General features: G+C 39.9%; 1 protein-coding gene across 1 annotated transcript; it reads right to left on the bottom strand.

Moving 5' to 3' along the window:
- Positions 1-15,100: 15,100 nt before the first annotated feature.
- med29 (mediator complex subunit 29) lies at positions 15,101-19,309 on the bottom strand. The gene is made up of 4 exons (NM_001079404.1): positions 19,080-19,309; positions 18,222-18,280; positions 17,445-17,529; positions 15,101-15,556 (listed from the first exon to the last, which is right to left on the bottom strand). The coding sequence occupies exons 1-4, from the start codon at positions 19,269-19,271 to the stop codon at positions 15,326-15,328; spliced, it is 567 nt and encodes a 188-aa protein (NP_001072872.1). The 5' UTR covers positions 19,272-19,309; the 3' UTR covers positions 15,101-15,325.
- Between the last annotated feature and the right edge of the window lie 4,279 nt (positions 19,310-23,588).

The raw sequence follows: 23,588 nt of genomic DNA, 5'->3' as shown, positions 1-23,588 counted from the left end.
TGCTCCATATTGCCAAGTTACTGCACTATTTAGCATCCTGCAGTGATGTTAGAATTCTATAGGAAAATCCCTGCATGGTTATTAAAGTACAACACAATGGGGGTCCTTTATAAACACTGCACCTGGGCAGTAAAGGTGGCCATACACGGGCCGATTGTAGCTGCCGATATGGGTCCCTTAGACCGATTTGGCACCTTAGTAGGGGCACTAATGATGGGCCCGGCAGATCTCGATCAGGCAGGTTTAAAAATTTAGTCGGATCGGGGACCACATCGGCTCCTTGATGCGGTTCCCGAACCGAGGGACACCAGTTAAACTCTACCACTAGAAAAACATATTACATAAAACAGCCATAGTTAAAATAATTTCTAATCATATTCTAATTTTAAATAATGGCATTTGGGCACTATAATACACCACTCTTGCTTGAATGAGCCACCACATTTGCAAGCAAACCAAAAGCAGACATACATACTGGATTACATCAGCCAATCAACGGGCAAGTAAGAACCTACTTTTTTCATGCTCATTGGTGTCAGTTGTTCTGTGAGTGAGCACATAGGACATCAAAAAATACTGGGTTAAGGCAATATCTGACAAAAATGTCAGATATTGGCCTAGGTGTTGGGGCACCTATGGCTGAGTTTTTACATGGTGCCCCTCTTTAGAGAGAGACAAATGCTGCATTTCCTGCAGGAAAGTACCTTGTTAATAGGTGCCAAACATTGGGGCAGGAGTTCAAATAATAAATGATTGCATCTGATACTTATTAATCAGTGGGGTAACTACCATGGGGACTGCATCTGGGTCAGCTGCCCCATGCTGTTTTGCCCCAGGGCCCACAGGGCTGTACCTAAGTAATGGCTATTTACAGTTTGCTCTCCTGCAGTAGATGGAACGTGCAGCTCTTTAAATGTGCAGCAGTTGCACCCCCCAATAAAGCACCAAAGAAAGAATCGCTCTGTTCCTGCATCAAATCAGAGGAGCTGAACAGGTGCACAGCAACAGCCCCAACTGGAAACGCTGGTCTGGTCATGGTAGTGCTAGTATTAAAGCATATCTGATTGAACAAGGAAGTCACCATATATTGTTTATTCCCCCCTCGCAAAAGCAGGTTACATTGCACATCATCCAGTTTGGTCAGTTTCTCAAAAGATTACATATTAACTGGTGCATGTTCAGCCCCCTGCCAATAGATTTGGAGGGTATATGAGGGCAAACGAGAGCATGATTGCTCCATAGTCAAGTGTCAAATAGAACATTTGGCCAACTGTTGTTTTGCCTAAAAACCCTAAACTGTGCCCTGAGATAATGCCTTTTTTTTCGTTGCTCTGCTCACCAAACCGTGGATGAACAGGGGGCAAGGATTAGGTAACTGTTATGAACCATATTATTATATTAGAAATCATGAAAAGGCTGCATATTTCTTAAAAAAGGAACAGTAACACCAAAAAATTCAAGTGTATAAAAGAAATTCCAATATAATGTACTGCTGCCCTGCACTGGTACAACTTGGGTGTTTGCCTCAGAAACACTACTATAGTTTATATAAAGAATGCAGCTGTGTAGCCATGGGGGCAGCCATTCAAAGGAGAAAAGGCACAGGCACATAGCAGATAACAGATAAAACACTATTGTATTCTACAGAGCTTATCCATTATCTGCTATGTAACCTGTGCCTTTTCTCCTTTTTTCCAGCTCGAATGGCTGCCCCCAGGGCTACACAGCAGCTTATTTATATAAACTATAGTAGAGTAAAGGCCCCCATACACGGGCCGATAGAAGCTGCCGATATCGGTCCCTTGGACCGACTCGGAAGCTTATCTGCCCGTGTAGGGGCAGAAACGAGCGGGCTGGCCGACCGATATCTGGCCTGAAATTGGCCAGATATCGATCGGCCAGGTTAAAAGATTCAGTCGGATCGGGGGCCGCATCGGCTCGTTGAACCGACTGCTCCATTGCCGCCTACATGATCTCGCCAAGCGAGCGGATCTTACCGCGTATGGGGACCTTTACTGTAGCAAACATACAACTTTTACCAGTACAGGGCAACAGTACATTATATTTCATTTACTTTAAAACTCTTTAATTTTTTGGCGTTACTGTTCCTTTAATTGATATATATTTCAAAGTTGCTTGAATTTATGTTTATTTTTCAAAAAAGCTTAAGTTGTGTTTGGGTGGAGTTTCCCTTTAATGTACATTAAAAGTTACCCATAAGTCATGTTGATAGTTTGTTACCAATAGATTTAAGGACTTCAAGTCTGACAAAACCAGCCCTCACAGTTTTGTCAACCTAACTCTTTTCTGTCAGTTATAGGTTCTACTGCACAAATATGGCAGCTCCCTCATAGAGAAACATGGGGGATAATAGAGGTAATGTAAAAGCATGGAGTAAATACTTTTATGACAAATATCTTCCAAAGGCAATGTTACGATAAACAGAAAAAAAGGTTTAATTTCTGGTGTCTGTTTAACAGTGAACACAGAATTTTAGAATCACAGAATATGCCCATAATCATCTATATTTAATTACCATCAGGCTGAAAGCTTTGCATGCTGTTTCCCAATAATAGAAGCAGATATAAAAGGTTGTGTGTGCTTTTACCGTGGTAAAAAGTCACAAAGTCACAGAATCTGGCGTATGAATAAGTCTACCCAGTGACACCAGTTACAGTAATCCCACAGCGGGATGTAGATGAGTACATGCTCAGCATGAAGCCCAGCAAGACTGTTCCCTTTTGCCGAGAAGTGTCTTGTGATATTTTCTGTGTACAGGAAGTGAGAAGTTGTATAACACAAGAATCTCAAGCGGCTGTATATGAGAAAAAAAGTGACTCAAGGTCTTTTACTGACAAACACTGAAATAACCAAACTTTTGTGCACAGCGCATCTTCTGCCCTAAAATACTCATATTTCCATTATATCACAAATGAACGTAAATTAATGTAAGCAAACAACATATCATAAACATACAAAATATCATTCAGTTTTACTTTTTAATTTTTACTATCTCCTCTCCTGTGAAATAAGGTATAACCACTACCTGTACCTCAGGCTGGTGCCCCTGTTAGGAGAAAACAGCACCAACCCGGGGCACCTGTAGCGAGCCTTCCTCCTTCGTTCTGCCGCAAATTCCCCGGACAATCACATGCGCAGTAGAGTGAAAAGCCGACTTTATAGTTTTCTGGCTTTTTCACTCTACTGCGCATGCGTGCGCATGAGCGAAGACGGAAGGAGGAAGCGCTACAGCTACCCAGGACTGGTGCTGTTCTCTCCTAACAGGGGCACCAGTCCGGAGTAAAAGGTAGGCAATTTAAGTCACTTGGGGGTGCCTAACATTTTAGCACCCCCAAGTGACTTAGCCTTTCCTTCTCCTTTAAAAAGCCTTTATTCCATCAAGGGCTGTGACCTGAACAACAGAAGTCAGATGTCTAATTCTGGGTTGGTTGCTAAGGAAAACTGGCAAACTGGAGGAGAAAAAGTTTAAATCACTGGGGGTGCCAAATGCGTAATGTAATAGCTTACCTGATACCCTGGACCGGTTCTCCTGTAAGCAGAAGACTGCACCTGCCTGGGGTATATGTGAAGAACTTCTTTGTGTGATCTTCCTTTCACCTCTACTCTCTTCTTTTCTCTGGGGCACAGGCATGCACATCTGCACTAGAGTAAAAAAGTTAGCTTTCCATCTCTAAGTTCAACTTTTACTCTACTGCACATGTGCTGGATGGACAAACTGCCTAATGTGGAATTTAGTTAGAAAACGATAACCTTTTGAAAAAAGTAACTCCTGAGTGAGTGTGTCTGGAATCGTAGACCTCCAGGTCTTGGTGAATATTCCTGACCATACTGGAGCCCCAATGCAGGGGCACTGCTGCCATGAGGTAAGTTGAGAGACTTGCCTCAGGCGGCAGCACCTGAAAAGTTACCAGGGGCGGCAAAAAGACATTCCTGGTAACTTAAATAGCGAAATTCTGTTTTTTTAAAATTGGAATTTCGGCTCTTCTAGTGCCCCTCAGGTGGCTGGGACCCCTGAGGCAGCACTGCCCAAATGGAATAGGTACTAGCAAAGGAGTGTAATGAATGTAAAGCGCCACAAGGGTACGCAGCGCTGTACAATCTTAAAAATACAAAATTACATACAGGGAGGACAAGTGTTATAATAAATAAATACAATAAATATATATAAATGCACAGGGAATAAGTGCCATGTGGTATGAGACACAGTAGGAAGGAGGTCCCTGCCCCGTAGAGCTTACAATCTAAGTGTTACGGTTATCATGTGACATTTCACAGGACAAATCTTTTCTGACCCCCATTGCAAAATTTTATGACTCGTGAGTAGATGAACTGAACCACTGACCACGGGAGAAGTCACATTCTAAACCCAAACAGGAAAAATAATCAAGTTCTGATATTCAGTGTTTGACAGAGGACTTCAATGGGCTTATTTATCAATTTTTGAGTTTGTTAATTCGAGTTTGCAAATATGGCTTGACTTTGCCTAGGAAAACTCTCATTCACTTCTATAGAAAAATTTTGGTGAGTTTGGTGAGTTTTGGGGTTTTATGCACTTTATACCAAACATTTGAGTTTTTGAACCATAACTCAAATTCAAGTTTTTTAAGTGCAAATAAACTTGACTCGAGAAAAAAAATCAAACTCAGCTGTTGATAAATCACCCCTATCATCAAGTCTATACTTTACTCTGATAGCACTGAGGTAGGACTCATTTTAATACATATTTTCAAAGCTGGAGAACACAGGGAAATTGCGGCCTTAACAACTGACCCAGATTGGTAACATATTTTCACTTTTAACCAGGGCTGTGGAGTGGGTAGATAAATTCTCCGACTCCTCAGTTTCTGATACTTCCGACTCTGACTCCTCTGTTTTTAATATGCTTATGTATTTTATACATCCAGGAAGGGTAAGGGGCACTTAAAACACAACTGAACTGATAATAAACTCCTAATAATACTCCTAATGATTTCCCTAGACTCCCATAGTCATGTTTAAAGTTTAAGCTAACATTACAGCTGAATTACAGCAGTTTTTCAAATGTTTTAAAGCTTCAGTCTTAAAGGAACAGTAACACCAAAAAATAAAAGATTTAAAGTAATAAAAATATAATGCACTGTTGCCCTGCACTGGTAAAACTAGTGTGTTTGCTACTGTAACACTACTATAATTTATATAATAAGCAGGGGCGATTCTGGACATATCGCCGCCTGAGGCGGCTCCTGGATGCCGCCCCTGGTAACTGGGGCGCTGAGATCGCTAGTGCAGAGAGCGCAATTGCGCTTTTTGCCGCCCCTGGTAACTGGGGCGCTTCTGCCGCCTGAGGCGAGTTTCTCAACTCGCCTAATGGCAGAAGCGCCCCTGATAATAAGCTGCTGTGTAGCCATGGGGGCAGCCGTTCAAGCTGGAAAAAAGGAGAAAAGGCACAGGTTACATAGCAGATAACAGACAAGTTCTGTAGAATACAATAGTGTTTTATCTGTTATCTGCTATGTACCTGTGCCTTTTCTCCTTTGAATGGCTGCCCCCATGGCTACATAGCAGCTTACTTATATAAACTATAGTATGGTTTCTGTAGCAAACACCCCAGCTGTACCAGTGCAGGAATGGCTGCCCCCGGGGCTACACAGCGGGGTATTTATATAAACTATAGTAGGGTTTCTGTAGCAAACACACCAGCTGTACCAGTGCAGGAATGGCTGCCCCCAGTGCTACACAGTGGGATATTTATATAAACTATAGTAGGGTTTCTGTAGCAAACACCCCAGCTGTACCAGTTCAGGAATGGCTGCCCCCGGGGCTACACAGTGGGGTATTTATATAAACTATAGTAGGGTTTCTGTAGCAAACACCCCAGCTGTACCGGTGCAGGAATGGCTGCCCCCGGGGCTACACAGCGGGGTATTTATATAAACTATAGTAGGGTTTCTGTAGCAAACACCCCAGCTGTACCAGTGCAGGAATGGCTGCCGACTCCGACTCCGACTCCGACTCCCTGCTTTTAACAAAAAGTCTTCAAATGCTTTCATAACTGTGAAAAAAATAAAATCTGTGGGAAAAACAAGCAAAACAACCTGAAAAATATATATACATGCATATACATGCAAATATATACAAGCAAGCACACCCCAAAGTCCACCAGTAGGCCAAAAGTATAATAAACTCTTTTTCTAATCGTGGTCCACAGAAAAAAACCATATGCATTTCATGCCAAGCCACCACTTAATCATAGACTGATAAGTGCTAACAGCCTAACTGATATTTTCATATTTAAAGGCAAAACAACCAATAGAAAAAAGGAAAAATAATATGTAAAAAGAATATATGTATGTAATATATGTAAGAAGAAGAAAATAAGCTAATGAAAAACATTCAGCGATAACAGGGCACATCAGGATCACAGTTCATACTACTGAGGAATCTAGTATGAAGAATAAAAAGAGTTTTACCCACTGGTTACTTCCAACTTCTTTCACTGATGATTAAAAAGAAATCGAAATAGTCATTTGATTTCCAGCATAAAGAGTGGCAGTTTGTAGGTACAACATACCACACTGATGGTGTATTGCTTGCTCCTAAACTGGGCAAAACAAATATAGGTGAAGTCATATTTTAAGGCATCATGAATCACCTATATTTCTTACTTTGTACATGCAATATGGAACATGGATGGGAGAACTTTTAACAAAAAGCACATATTGCATGTATGAAAGAACTATGGGTAGAGCTGCAGATAGAGACAAAGTATGTGGAAAGAGCCAAGACATTGGGCATAAAGAGAAAGGAAGGATGGAATGTAGGTGGTATAGGAGAGGGGTTACACATAAGTATGTTCATTGCACCTATCCAAATCCACAAGCAGCTCATGTATAACCAGCCTAAAGGTGGCTATACATGAGCTGAAAAAAGTCTGCAGTTTACTGGCCCATGTGTGGGGCCATCCTGTCCAATATCTTGTTGAAAATTGTCCAGATATTGATTGGACAGGTTAAAAATCCCAGTGGAGCAAGGACCACATTGGTCCTTGCCCTGGTGGCCTAGATTCCCAGTGTTATGATTCAGTTACTTGAACAGAAGGCCAAATGATCGGATCAGGTTAACATTGCCCATATCAGTGAGGCCATATAGGGGAAAGATCCTCTAAATTGGCGACCTTAACAAACAAGCGGATCATTGTGTGCATGGCCAGCTCTAGGATACATTTATACTATATATACCGTATATACTCGAGTATAAGCCGAGTTTTCCAGCACTCAAAATGTGCTAAAAAAAGGAACCATCGGCTTATACTCGAGGCAAGTAGCAAAGGCAGCTCCATATTACCTCTCCAGCACCGGGCATCCGTCGCGCAAGCACGCACGTCACATCGCGCGCAACCCCCCCCCCACCATGTTGCCCACACAAAGGAAAAGATCCTGCTTCCCACATACTGTCTTTTTTAACACTGACTGACCTTTGGGTGCTGAGGGTAAAGAATATTTGCTTCTACTGCTACCAGGAGCTAGTTAGCTGGGATATCCCCCTTTGGATAGGGAAACGTATTTGCTAATTGCACAGAAGCATTTATCTAACAAATAATAAGTGTACAGCAATAAGCTGAGTCACTGAGCTCTAAGATACAGGCTCCTCCTACCCCTAAATACTTTTCCCTGTACTAGATTCAGTCTGGATTTCCCCCTACTCATTTCCCATAACTATTCAGGAAACTGCAACAGACCTCTAGAGATGCGCTCTCTGTGCTCTTCCCTGTATAATCAGTCACGCAACAGTCATACACTTCAGCACTGGTTCAAACACTACATGTCTCAGAGATTTAATTTTCTAGTTTATTGCTTATCCAAATATAAGTCCTGCTTCTGGTATCCCTTTGATATGAACTCTCAGCAGCTATCAGGTATAAAGGGTACAACTATACTGAAGCTTAGTATTGTGACTTGTGACTATGTATCCTGTAAGAAGTATGTATGTATCCTGTCTCTGTTCTATACACTGCATCAAGCCCAGACTGGCAATCTGTGAGTTCTGGCAAATGCCAGATGGGCTGCTGTAAGATGCCACGTGCCTCTGTGTACTTTAAATGGGCCTATTTTGAATCCCAGTTCAGGTCTGTACTGCATACAGGGCCACAAGATATATTAGGATGTGTCTCCGGAGAGGCTACTTTTTTGACTTCTAAAAAGATGTAACAGGGATGGTAAAAACCCACATAACATCTTCGATTTGAAGAAAAGAGAGCAATTAGAATTTGCATGCCTGGTAATCCCTAAACAGTAGCTACAAATGTCTAAATTGTCCCAGTATCTTAGAGCCTGGGTACTAATAAAGTATATTCAAATAGTCCCACAGGATACAGCACTCAACCTATTGAGGGGTACTTGTAGTCTGTGTGACACACACACATAATTATATATATTATATTACACTTTCTATTGCTGTAAAAAACAGCTGTCATTCTAAAGCTGGTTATCCAAATCATAAGACTAAACTAGGGGTGTCAAACTCAATCACATAAGGGGGCAGAAATCTAAAACACAGGTCGCCAGCCAAATTTTTTATTAAGATACTGTATGGTCAGGAACAGTCACAGTGCAGTCAGGTGAGCAGAAGGACCATATTCGGGCTGCGGGCCTTGTGTATAATAATAAAAATCAATTTAAAAATGTAATTTTAAAGGGGACCTGTCACCCTAAGTAATAATTCCAAATTCTTTTATATTGTGTTTGTTAAGTAAAGTAAACTTTGCTTACACTATATAAATAATATAAATCTTGTTTCCTTCCGTCTTGGAATTACACAATCACAGCAAGCAGACAGCTGCCATTTTGTGGGCACTGTTATTAGGAAATGCTTTGTATCATGCCAAAATCTTATGTCCTAAAAAGGGGAGCCTGATGTCCATGCCTATGCCCAGGATACACGATTAGATGGTGAACAGGAAGGAGGAATGTGAGTGCTGAATGATGACAGGTCCTCTTTAAGGTGAACTTTGCTTTAATTTTCGGCTTACTGAGGTATCGGGATTAGCTTTTATTTGCTAAGTAGGCAAATGGCACGGTGATTGCTTTAGACTCATTTTAGGGCAATAGTACATGGGGCATTTTGTTGTACAATTTTTCTCTTCACAGGGTAAAAAAACCCCCATGAAATACCCCTCCATAGGCTAACCATGTAATCTCTTTGACCTTGCCAGTGTAATCATGTTTTTTGAAAATGCTCACTGGCAGGGCCACAGTGATTACAAGGGTGGCTTATGGAGTCTTTCTAGTATAAAGCTATGTAGCTAGCAGTGAATGGGACGGTTACCCTTAATATTAAGTAAGACAAGCAATTCTCCCACAACAGAAAAAATGAAACACATGCAGTGAACTTCCTGCATATAAACTATTTTGAGTGCAACCAGGAGTAATAGGTTACATGCAAAATAATCTGCACCTTTGCAATCATCCTATGCTGTCTTTTGCCTTCCTAGGTCATCAGTTATGTCAAACCAGTTCCCATACCCAATTACCCCCAGCTTCCTGAACTCTGCTGAAAATGGAATTGCATGGATAAGTATCACATATCAAAAGAAAATATGAAATGCAAATCAACGCTACAAATTGCAACAAGTTGTTGCAACTGTATCTTGTATTTATTGTTATGCTTTGTATTTATCTATTATCTTAATAACCCCCTGGTTGTATTAATGTATTCTACTGTACAGCGCTGCTTACATAAGTAGCGCTTTATAAATAAAGATATACATACATATACATACATACATACAAATGTATTCTTAACAGGCTATTTAAGAACATGGAAGAATTAATGTCACTGCATAGTATGAAAAATGCTGCCACCTAGTGTCAGAAATTGTGTTTAAGGCTCTGATTAAAAAGCTAACTGACAAGGAAAAAAATATATTATTTATATACTGTACTACCTTTGTCCATTGCCTCATTTTGTGAGCGGAGTCACTGCACCAGTGGGCCCCTGTGCAAAATTGGATTACAGCAAGTGATTATCCCTATATATGATTTTGATCTCTAGACCACAAATTACAATGACACTGTTAATGAGATACTCTATCCTTTGGGTGACAACTTTTACCCTGAATTGGTAAATGGTAAATTTTTGGATTGTTTCTTCATTACTGTGTAATTATATGTAAGAGAATTGACCATACCAGGAAACACGTTGCTCTTAATATTCTGTGATTGCCTACTAATATTAAAAGAGGAGACATGAAGTTAATCATGATTTTGAGAAAAAAGGAATTTAATAAGTGCCAGTGCCTACATCTGTAGGCATTTCCTCTTTCTACCAGTGTGGTCATTTGAAGTAGGAACTGTATGCAATTTAAATGATTCATACATCCAAAAAGAGAAGCCAACAGTTTCACAAACCAAGAATGGGGAAATTCATATTGAGAACCAGCAATATTTGTCAAGCAGTGTGTTGGGCAAAGCTAGTAACCATAGACACTGCACAATCTGGGCTTCTTATGGGACTAAGTTCAGATGTTTGTTAACTTAGCACAGTCTATGAACAGGCGTAAGCAGATGGGTTTCATCTGGGTGGAGGGTTACAGAGTACAAAAAAGTCTGAAGCAAATAATAGTTAGATGTTGTTCTTGGTTTTAACCTGTGTAGAAAGTACAAAATAAAGGGGTGATTTATGACCACCAAGGCATTGTGCAAAGTGCAAAACATGAGCACGATGTTACAGAATTGAGGTAGGTCTCTAAAACCAGGGGATACCTTCACAATTACAACTCGTCTGTGTTTGGAATTGTTGTATTTGTGATAGAGGAGGAATGCAGGTTCCCCCCTCCACCCCAGCAGAGGGCACAGGTTGCAATGGGACCCTGTCTTTCCAGCCTTAAGGTCCCCATACACTATAAGATCCGCTCGCTTGGCGATGTCGCCAAGCGAGTGGATCTTCTCCCGAAATCCCCCACCTACGGGTGGGCGATATCGGGAGAATCCAGGGTAATACGATCGTTTGGCCCTGGGGCCAAACGATCGAATTACAACAACGGGCAATGGCAAAGTCGGTTCGGGGACCGCATCAACCAGCCGATGCGGTCCCCGATCCGACCAGATTTTCTAACCTGTCCGATCGAGATCTGGCCGATTTCAGGCCAGATCTCGGTCGGGCAGGCCTGTCGGGAGTGCCCATCCACGGGCCGATTAGCTGCCGAATCGGTCCAAGGGACCAATATCGGCAGCTACTATCGGCCCGTGTATGGGGACCTTTACTCCTTTTGTCTCTTGTGCCCCATAGTGCTCTGCATTTCTCCCCATTTGTCTTAAATGATCCCTTACGTGTCTAGAATGCACATACTGTGTTCTATAAGATTGTGACTACTGCCTTTTCAATATCAGCAGTCTAGCCATACCTCATAACTAAGAGTCCAGCTATTGTTTTTCTGTAAAAGAACATCAAGCTACAAGCTTTAAGCTGACCATACACGCACCGATAATATCGTATCGATAATATCGCAAAGTCTAACATTTAAGTTTCCCGTTAAAAGATGACATTAAAGTTTTTATACCATTATTAGAAATGTGACTTTCAGCGTGAAAAAAAATTGAATCGTGAAAAATCACCCCTTAATGTAACTTTTGGTTAAGCAGCTGTTCAGTATCAGGGCCAGTTTACCCTAACCACCAGTCAGTGGTTTGGAAGACTAAATATGAACAGCAGAGGCCCTGAATAGAAAGCTTAGACAAAAAAAAAAACCCACTACAATTGTAGCCTTCCAAACAACAAGATTGTTTTGTTTCCAATGGGGGGGAAGGAATAGACCAGGCTACTTACTAATATTGGGACTGCTGTAGGCAAACCCTTGATGGAGAAGGACTTGGAAGTACTTGGAGTATAAAGTAAAGTAATGCCAGCCTACAGCAAAAAAGGGCCTGATTTACAGAAAGGCATGATTTAATGAGGTCCACACAGCAAGTTCTATGGGGAATTATAAAAAGGAAAGCCAAAGGCACAACTGCAGGGTCACAATGACTAGCTATTTCTGCTGGGTTGAGTACATAGCTCTGTTAAGGCTAATGTCACACCTGTTATTTAAACTATCCTTCTGCCTCTCCCTGAGTTTAGTGGAAACTGGGCCAAAAAATGCTCAAATGTGCATTTACAGGCCCATATCTGCCTATAACAACAGCGACAAGCGTTACCATTAAACTCAATGACAGGGCACTAGTGCTAACAAGTGTTTCTCCACCAATGCAAATACAAAAAAATATTCCTTCTTTTGAGGTTCAAATAGATACTTACTTTTAGAGCGCCCTCTTCTGTTTTAGATTTGCAAGAATAGAATAGGTCACATGGGGAACATATAGATCTATCAAAAGGACCAGCATACCGAATCACATCAATATCTTCTTTTTATTCAACGTGCGATCCAACATTTCAGTCCCTCCTGGGACCTTTATCAAGGACAATGTGCAAGTGGAAAAACACAAACTTAAATAGTATCTGCATTCTACATGAAGCAGGTATAGAGGCTGTAAAGAAATTGTTGCTGAACAACCCTAATTAGGAAGGACCGCCTATTAAATTTATATGATCTCTGTTGAGATTTATTTTATATAGAAACTATTTAAAATTCGAGAGTGAATATTACATACAGCGTACAGGGACTGCGATGGGTTCCAGTGTTGCGCTAGCATATTTGAATGCTTATATGTATGATTATGAAACAAATCACATTTTAGGACATCCTTTATTTAGAAGCTATGGCGCTTTCTATAGAGGCTTTATAGACAATCTCTTTTTTTGTATGGATGGGGTCAGTTAGTGAACTGAATACATTTGTGGTCAAATTACATACTATGAATCATCCAGTTAAAATGTGATCCCATTAAGATTGAGTTTTTAGATTTATTGGTTTAAAAAAACAGAGCAAGTTACAAACATCCATTTATTTTAAGGAAACAGACAGAAACACCCTGTTACACTATCACAGCCATCATCATAAACATTTATTAAACTCTATGCCCAAATCACAAATGTTAAGGGTCGTTAGGATAGATCGCAACAGACAAAAGAGGGATATTGACTTGGATGAATCACTTGAATGGGCTAAACAAAAAAACTAACTAAATCGTGATGAAATATTAAGGGATTCAGAAAAAATTAAAGGCAAAATTTTGGGAAATGGGGACATGTACTATGTGAAAAGATATAGCCCCCATAGCGAAGGAGTATGACATAGTGTATTAAAGAACTGGCCAATAGTTAGGACTGATGAAAACTTACCCTTTAAAAAAAACAGCAAAGCCCAAATTTAGTTACACACCCTATAGAGAAGTATAAGAAAATCCCCCTGCCTCATTTTTTAATGGAAAAACCAGATGTGTATAAACATACAGAGTGTGCAATGTCGAATAGTTCAATACTAGGCACTTACTTTCTTCACCCACACACTGGCAAGAAATATGAGGTGAAACATAGAATGATCTGTGGCCAAGAGGTGGTGATTTGAATAAATTGTTATTACAAAGGGAAGCCTTTTGGCTCTATGAGCTTATGATTATGTGGCCCTTAGGGGCCTAAATGAGCAGCTGGTGCTTAGTTGTTTCCTGGGTTAAGAATACTGCGTGATCACATGGTCAAGATGGTTAGTATAAATTTGTAACAAGAAACAAAAGAATAAAGAAAAGTTTCTTATGCAAAATGTTTTCATAGGCGATTTGCACAATGAGCACGTTGTATGGATATATGGGTATATGGACTGCAAATCAGAAAGCTAAACACATTTATGCTGACACCTGCTGGTGAGAAACTAAAATCACACTGACTGTATTTTATATATCAACACTTTGGGTAAACTGATTGGTAAACAATATATAACCTGTACTGTGATGGTATTGGATAACGAGTTTATGCTAATTGTTATGTCAATGTAGTGTTTTTCAAATCTTTGTACTATTTTAAGTTTGAGTTTTTCACTTGCACATTGTCCCAGGAGGGACCGAAACATTGGTTCGCACAGTGAATAAAAAGAAGATATTGATGTGGTTCAGTGTGCTGGTCCTTTTTATAGGTATCTACATGCTTTGACCTAGCACCCACTTGCACCTGTTTAGAGTTTGGACAAACAATTTGACACACATGGGGCTCATTCATTAAACTACAAATTATTTTTTTTGATAAAAAAATCATATTTTTTCTAATTTATAGAACTTTTCATAAAGTCCAGGATAATTTTGTTACAATTCCATGACTTTTTCGTGGTTTTTGTTATCTTCCATGAAAAAGTCTTTTTCACAAAGACTACGACCATTTCGGAATTCATTCAAGCTTTGGTATCATGACTATCTTTTGGCCAGGTTGGATCTGTAGAGTGCCAATGAGTCCTATAGAAGGCTTCCAAAATCGTACATTGAAAGTTTCAGTCAGTAAACTTTAACATTAACTAGTTAACACTATATCAGCCCTCCCATCGTCAGGTTTCCAAATTGTTTCTGTGCGAGCTCGCCTTCAGCGTCTCTCCTAAAGCCGTGAGGAGAGATGCTGAAGGAGAGTGCACAGAGAAATACTAATTAATGTTAAAGCCATATGAGAGGGTGAATAGTGAAATTTGGTTTCAGTATTACGCTATTATGTTTTTTTCATCTATTTTGCTTTTTTTTTTTTTTTTTTTTTTTAATGTAAACTCCCTGTGAGACCTGTTCTGGAAAGTCTAAAACAGAATAGGGCGCTCTAGAGTTATCTATTCTAGAATGTTAATTCAGCAGCATCTGCCATTTAAGAGGGTTAATTCCTGACAGAATAACACAAACACAATTTTTTTGTTTAAAATATTATTTACTTACCTCTTGCAGGGGATTTTAGAAGGCTTTTATTTTATGTAATTAGGTATTTTCAGCTTTACTCACTATGCAGTTGTAATAACAGTCAAATGGGGCAAACAACTTTAAAACATATGCAAGGTCATGTAGGGAAGAAGGTAGTGATGGTCAATTCCTTTTTGTTTTTTTTCTATCTTCTGAGTTGAATATATGAAGGAGAGTAGGTTTTTGGGATAATAGCCAAAGAATGCATACAGAGGGCACAGGCAGTCAAGCAAAGCTGGACAATATTTAACCTTTAGAATTTAAAGATTATATTTTTGTACCACTACACAGCCTCTCAATAAATACCTACAGCATAGGAAACAAAACAAAAAGTAAACTCAAAATCGCCTACTCTCTCATAACATAAATGAGAATAGAGGATAAAAAAAAGCAGTTGAAAATATTCCTTCTGTGATATGAAAGTTATTTAGTAGTCCACTGTATATTGGTGAGCAAGCAGTAAGTAGCTGTTATAGTCCACCTTGTGTGTTTGGAGTCTTCCCCATTATTTTTTTAGAGCACTCAAGAAGTGCATTGTGTATGTCTTTGGCACAGGATATCTGAGATTTGATCATACTCAAATACTGGGTATAAGGTAGGCTTTCTGTCTGTACTGCATCAGGTTTAGTGGCTGTGGGCACCAACGTAGGTGAATGCTTGGCACTGTCATAGCTTTGAGAGAGGCACTCATAGGCAAGGCGCTATAAAAAAAAAAAAAAGACTGATGAAACACAGGTCAACAAAATAAAAACAGTGAAGCTGACCATCCCATAGTCTTTCATTCTACCTGAACCCTATTAAAGAACATGCATACCCTACAATTATTTCTACCATGCATATAAGTTGGGCACATCTTTCCCCACCCAAGAGGGTTTCACCGATTACATTTTTGCATGCGAGCTTTACATGTCTGTTAAAGGAGAACTAAAGCTTAACTAATAAAGTGGGCTAGAAATGTTGTAAATTGTTTTTGGCTTCTGTACCAGCCCAAGGCAACCACAGCCTGTTAGCAGGGAAGATCTGTGCTTTGCTGCTGATTCACTGCACGTGCCCTGTGCTGCTGTCAGTTACTGAGATTAGGGACTGACTCACAATATACTGTGTATGTATATATTAGGGATGCACCGAATACAGGATTAGATTTGGTATTCGGCCAAATCATGGCAGCTCTGAAAGAAGTACAGTTAGCTTGCCTATTTGCTACTACACTCTACACATCTGCCCAGAGAGTATGTAAGTGTCATTAACACTTCTAGTACAGTGACCCCCACCAGGCAGTTGTTACTTTATAGAAGAATTATGAAGATCTTCACTGTCACTGATAATTATACCTGTTTCACATCACATTTATTAAAGGAGAACTACATTTGAAATTGGGGGGTGGGGTGCCACTACCTAATTGTCAACTTCTTTGAATTCTACAGTCTTCTTTTTGTTCTGGTCTGGGCAGGCGCATGCACAGTAGAGGGAAAGCCAAACTTAGAAACAGAAAGCTGGCTTTTTCACTCTTGTTTGCATGTCCATACCTGACAAAAAGAGAGAAGAAGGATTACACTGAAGCACTGGTACTGTTAATACCAGGATTCTGGCTGAACTAAGCATCAGCAACCATAGGGTTAACCGACAGTAAGGTCACTTACACACTGACCTTCAAAAGCCTGCTATTAGCTGCCTAACTGCTAATATCACTAAAGATAAGAAGGGCTGGCAAAGCGCTTTGTGTTTAGGTCCCCTTTAATTACCATTTTTGCTATCCACACCTGTTTATTTTTGGTAAACTGCACCTTTATGCACAACCAGCTATCTGAAACCTTTTTCGGTTCAGTTTCTCCAGAGCTATTATAGGAAGATGAAAACATTTTCAACCATCAAATTAAAATATATACACTCACCTAAAGGATTATTAGGAACACCATACTAATACCCTTCTCTGACCTCTAGCATCAACAAGGCATTTTTGCCCACAGGACTGCCGCATACTGGATGTTTTTCCCTTTTCACACCATTCTTTGTAAACCCTAGAAACGGTTGTGCGTGAAAATCCCAGTAACTGAGCAGATTGTGAAATACTCAGACTGGCCCATCTGGCACCAACAACCATGCCACGCTCAAAATTGCTTAAATCACCTTTCTTTCCCATTCTGACATTCAGTTTGGAGTTCAGGAGATTGTCTTGACCAGGACCACACCCCTAAATGCATTGAAGCAACTGCCATGTGACTGGTTGATTAGATAATTGCATTAATGAGAAATTGAACAGGTGTTCTTAATAAACCTTTAGGTGAGTGTATATGAAGACTGCAGGGATGCACAGATTCCATAGAGAGACCTCCACAAATACTATGTTTGAATCCCAAACAAAAAAAATACCCAAAAAGGTGCATAAACACTATACTGCCCACAGACATGAGTACATAAACATAAACCCCTAGATCCCCTTTTCAGAGAATCTGTGCACCACCCACACTGGCATTCTAACAGGTGCGCACTAAATCCCTATTAACGTCACTTTGAGGTATACTATAAATGCTTTAAAGTCAACAGAAGCATTGCCCAAAACGTACACTATATTTAAGAACTTATACTCACTAGACAAAGCTCCAGTTGGTCACATATGGCATAAAACTCCTCCAGGCTTTTGTCAAACCTTTGCACTAGCCCGTCAGCATTTTTCCTGAAAAATACAGTGTTTATCACAAAGATGCATTTTAAAGAGATAACAGTGGTAACCATAGAAATTATCTAATTTTTAAATACTTTTGAAGTCTGATAATAAAACTGTTTGACTATACTGGTGCAGATACTAAGCATGTATCGACAAAGGCTGGACTGAGGGCCAAAATTTTAAAACTATATACATCAGAGCATCAGCTTATATTGTCTTTGTGCTACCACGTAGCCTGTCATTACAGCAAGCAGAAAATGAAGGCTATTGGAGCTAGGCCACTGGTATGTAACCACAAGCTCAGGGAAGACAAGAGCTTTCATTATTTTATTAACAAAGAGGGAACATTTATAAAATTACAGTTACATGTTCCTACAAAAATTGGTATGGGTCACCATTCTGCTTGCTGGTACCAGCCACTACAAATCGTTTCTTTCCCCTTCTCCAGTCACTTGTAGATTCTTGCTTCAATCTATGGATAAACTTCAACAACATGGCAACTCAAACACATGAATAAATACAAGCATCTGGTTTATGATGTTCCCTCTGCTTCAAAAACATCAGCATAAATCAATAAGTAAGATAGATACGTTTGCTGCCTTTCAGAATAACAGAAAAAAAACATAAGAGAAGATTCAATACATTTAGTACCACACTAAAAAAATGTATCATAGTAATGACAACATGATATAGGTACTCACTGTCCATTATCAATGTTTGTGTTCTGTACAAGGTTCTGGGCTGCTATCTTCATGAGGTTCTGGGAAACAACAAAAGAAATAGAAAGGTTTTATAACTAAATGAGCAATGAGTAACATTTGGTTAGGCCCGCTACAATTTTTTTTCCTGAGAAAGATCATATGCTGTTCCCTCTGCTTTACCTTCTCTTCCTTTCCTTGATTTGTTATTTTTGTTCTTGTCTTTTGTAGTAAGGTATAAACAGAGACTCTCCAATAGCCAATCTACAACTCCCAGAAGCTTTCAGCTATTGGTGGGATAGTAAACGATGTAGTAGAAAAGCATGATTTTTAGGCTTTTTTCCTGCTGCCTATCCAACTGGAGAACAGTAGGAGATTTACCCCCATATGCAATAAAAGGCATTATGTTTTCTCAGGAGCAGAAACCCATAGCGACCAGCTTTTAAACAGGTGACCAGTAAATCCTACCTGCTGATTGGTTGCTATGGGTTACTGCTCCTGGGCAAAAAGTGCCTTTTATTGCATAACCTTTTCAGACTATTGTTCCACTTACTAAGCTTCAGCTTTTACTTGTCATCATTCCTGAAAGCACCAACATTGCCCTGCACAGTAGTTGTACACTGCTAAACTAAAAATGTTGGCAACAGCACCTACAAAAGTCTCACGGCTCCACAGCCCCCCGCAGAATTTTCTCCACTTCCTTCTTACATACCGAAATGGTCTATAAAGACCTCATATATGATCTTGTATGCGTGGACCCTTGACATATTTAAAAAGTAGCACTAAAGAACACAGCTGAATTTATCCTGGAAAAAGAATGCTGAGCAATGCCAGAAGAACAGAAACACCCCAAGCACTAACCTGCAGACTTTCCTTTAGCTGAGGGATGAGCATTCTGTATCTCTGCACCGGGTCAAAATCCTGCTGTTGTTGCTGAAGGCCGAGCTGCTGTTGTTGCTGCCCAACTGGTATTCCAGGGCCAAGAGAACCTACTTGAGTTCCGCCACCCTCCCGACCCTGGGGAGGCTGAGACTGGTTCAGCAACATCGCCATTACGCTACCGAGCAAAACTCACGGTAACGTGACTTCTAAAGCTAATCCCTAATAGGTTAAAGTAGCTGTCAATCAACTTGAGACAGGGAAATGGGAGGAATAAATATACGCCAATCGTTTAGCCTTTCTGGCCAGAAGGCGGGCTTTCCAAAGTGAACCAGTCTTTTCTTTGAGATGCTGAGCACAAAGGAACACTTGGCGTGGATTAAAGGCGGGCCGGCGAGCTACAGGAGAAAAAGCTTGTCAGTGAGGTGAAGCTGCCTTCTATTTCCCACATTCTTGGAAATAGAAACAGTAGTGACCTAGAACTGTAAATGGCTTTAATTAATGGAACAATAAATACAGCTGCACTGTGCTAGTAGGGTTGTATATGAAAACTCCAAGGCACTCCGTTTCAGGAGATTATATATATATATATATATATATATATATATATATATATATATATATATATATATATATATATATATATATATATATATATATATATATATATATATATATATATATATATATATATATATATATATATATATATATATATATATATATATATATATATATATATATATATATATATATATATATATATATATATATATATATATATATATATATATATATATATATATATATATATATATATATATATATATATATATATATATATATATATCTCTTCACTATTGTGGGTGACTAATCTCCCCGAAATGCCATCCCACCAACAAGAATGTAAATCACCAGTGTGATGGTATAGCAAGGAAATTTTGGCCAACTTTGGAAAAGTCGCCTGCAATAATGAAGATTTATCACAGCGACTATCCCCCCCCCCCCCCCGTGTGCCACTGCCCTTAAGGTGGGAAGATAACAGTAAGACACAGAGCTACTAGTAGCAGCTGCATGTCACGGCTACCAAAATAGACAATGCTAATCATTACTGATAAGTCGAGTTTTATTAATAATTGTCTCTACATGTGTTATAGCAGAAGCAATTCTCAGTTTTGTCTATGGCAGGGTATTTTCAGGCATTCAGAAGCCGTGATAAGCAGAACAGATTGTTCGTTTCCCCCACTGACATGACGTTCAGGGCTGATATGTCAGATGTGGAGGTAGAAACAACAGGAATTCTACCTCCACCTGCTGATTCGGCCCGGATTTCGTTGAAGGCACCAGATCAAAATCTTTTAACTGGCTGATCGACGAGACGACCAATATCTGCAGCGATATTGGTGGTCTCGCCAATCTACCATAACGCACCGAATATTGTATGAAACTAGGTTGCATACGGTATCATCGGTGCGTGTATGGCCAGCTTAAATTATCTGCTAAAAAAGTCTATTTACACACTCTTAATTAAACAGCTTGTCTAGTTACACACTTATTTAAGTTTTTCCTACAATTCAACCCCCAGACCTGTTACTACCGTAGGATATAGTTTGCTTTTGGTTGTGGTTTTGAGGTGTGTGGTCACTGGACACATGTTTGAGGATGGTAAAAAGATGGACCTGCACTAAATCTTGTATTTGGCCCTGTAAATTGGCACCTAGTAAATTATTATTAATGTCAGAAGCAGGCCACATGAGAAGTTTGAATTTTATTTTCAAAGACTAAATATATCCATTTTGAGAATGGCATCTTTTGCAGCAAACATTGTTTTGCTAGTGCGTAACCCTTTGCCAAGCATCCTAGGAATTCCAGCCAGCCCCCCTTAGGGGACTCAGGTAAATGACAAGGACACAGACTATGGGTAGGTGACATAAAAGTTAGGTGCAACCATTTTTGCACCCTAGGCATATGCCTCTGCTGCCTACCCCTAGTTCCAACCCTGCCGTAACCTTATACTGTCATGATTTTTATGGTATACTTTTTGTTTCTAAATTACACTGTTTACTGTAAATAGTTCACTCTACTATTTAAAATTTTATTTTTGAACCAAAAAAATTTTTTAGTTGTAATATTGGTGTGTAGGCAGCTATCTCAGTGCATTGTGTCTGAGCTTTCTGAAGGAGCCAGCGCTACACATTAGAACTGCTTTCAGGTAACCTATTGTTTCTCCTACTCCTATGTAACTGGAGGAGTCCCAAGCCAGACTTGGATTTCTTACTATTGAGTGCTATTCTGGTATCTACTGGGAGCTGCCATCTTGCTCCCTTCCCATTGTTCTGCTGATAGGCTGCGGGGGGGAGGGGGGTGATATCACTCCAACTTGCAGTTCAACAGTAAAATGTGACTGATGTTTATCATGGTACAGAAGAACAGGAACAGCACCTCTTGTCTTTGTAGATTAAAATGCCTTTATTGCAACATTTTTTTGGGGGCAAACAACAATAGCTGCTATTGTTGTTTCCCCCCCCAAAAAATGTTGCAATAAAGGCATTTTAATCTACAAAGACAAGAGGTGCTGTTCCTGTTCTTCTGTACCAGGATATGCCGATGGAAAGTGGCCATTGGGGAACCTGCACTACTTCTAACTAATCACAAGGCTTGGTGCTGACTACTACTCTCCAAATGATGATTATCATGGGAAATGAAGAATATGGCTAGCCCCATGTGAAATTTCAAAATTAAATATAAAAAAATCTGTTTGTGTTTTTGAAAACAGATTTCAATGCAGTATTCCACTGGAGAAACTCTATTAACTGATGCATTTTGAAAAAAAAACATGTCTTCCCATGACAGTATTCCTTACAATACCAGCAAAGACTCGCTTTTCTTTTATGATGTAGGGTGATAATTGCACCCTTCATGATGACTTCTCAGATATCCTCTTTTCCTCATAACCCATACAATACATTGCATAGATACAATTAACACATATATATATATGGATTTGCTTGCAGCGTCATAGTGTTAATTCACCCGTAGATGTATTATTATTGTCCTTTCTTTACAGCACCAACATATTTTGTAGAAATCATAATTATTATAACAGGGCATATAGATATAAATATAGAAAGGCTAGTATTTTATTTTAGAAAAGGTGGCAACATTATCAAGTGGTGTTTAAAATCAAAGGCAGTGGTTGTCAGACTTTTCCAGTTTAAGCACTCATTGGAGGTCACTTTGTTAGTCAGGGCCTCGATCATTGATAAAACATTAATCGATGACATCAAATAAGCTTTTACAGAAAAATATCTCCTTAAATTACCTCCAAGCTTGGCCTAGAATGCAAACAGTCAGAGTACCTCCCTGACACAGTCACCGGTTTGTCTCGGGGGGGGAAAGCAGCCTTTTGGAAATTAAACTAAACTAGAATACCAGCTTTCCAGGACTGACCTGGCCTTTGCCTGACATGACTTTGCAAGATTAGTTGAATCATGATACCTACCTAGATCACACTCAGATCATTCTCCCTCCCATATATATTGTAAGAGCTACGGGGCAGGGACCTCCATCCTCTTGTGTCTTTGACTCTTAACTTATTGCAACTGTATCTTGTATTTATTGTTATACTTTGTATTTATCTATTATTATCTTAATAACCCCGTAATGCATTCATGTATTCTACTGTACAGCGCTGCGTACATAAGTAGCGCTTTATAAATAAAGATATACATACATACAAATACCCTTCCCCAGTTCAGTCCTGGCAAAGTCCCTTCCCCAGAGCTCTTCTGGTTTCCCCAGGTAGCGCTACCTGCCCCAAAGTACCTCCCTCTTTGGATACACAGTTGCTCCCACGTAGCAGGCCACAAAAAAACACCTGTCCTCACCCAGGGGACTCACACAGGAGACTTTAATACCTTTCCCTCAGATGTATCACTCACTGGGATCTGCACGGGGTAAAAGCATCTAACAGCAGTGTAGCTTTTTCTTAAAGAGAGTTAGTGAGTGTTTCCTACGGAGGGATTCAGGGATAGAGTTCCAGAGGTAAGGAGCAGCGAGATAGAAAGGTTTAAGACGAGAGAGCGCAGTGGGTGTGGATGGTGTAAAAAGACGGAGGCTCTGAGAACAGTGGAGGAGACAACCAGGAACATGCATAGAGACCAGTGAAGAAATGTAGTGAGGAGCAGAGGAGTGAAGGGCTTTGAATGTTAGCAGAAGGATTTTGTAAGCTATCCTTTGCTTAACAGAGCTTATGTGAGGCTAAGCAGGTTCCCTCTTAGGAGAGAGCAGGAGGATCCTGGCAGCAGAGTTTAAGATTGATTGCAGGGGAGAGAGGTGGGAGTTTGGAAGGCCGGTTAGTAGGAGATTGCAGTAATCTAAGCGGGAAAGGATAAGGGCATGGATTAGTGTTTTAGCTTTTACTTTTGAAAGAAAGGGGCGTATCTTGGCAATATTGCAGAGGAAAAAGCAGCAGGTTTTGGCAGTGTTATT

Source organism: Xenopus tropicalis, chromosome 8 (genome assembly GCF_000004195.4).
Source record: "Xenopus tropicalis strain Nigerian chromosome 8, UCB_Xtro_10.0, whole genome shotgun sequence".
Lineage (NCBI taxonomy): Eukaryota > Metazoa > Chordata > Amphibia > Anura > Pipidae > Xenopus > Xenopus tropicalis.
The sequence above is the reverse complement of the archived record's forward strand: the minus strand, read 5'-3'. Positions and strand labels throughout refer to the sequence as shown.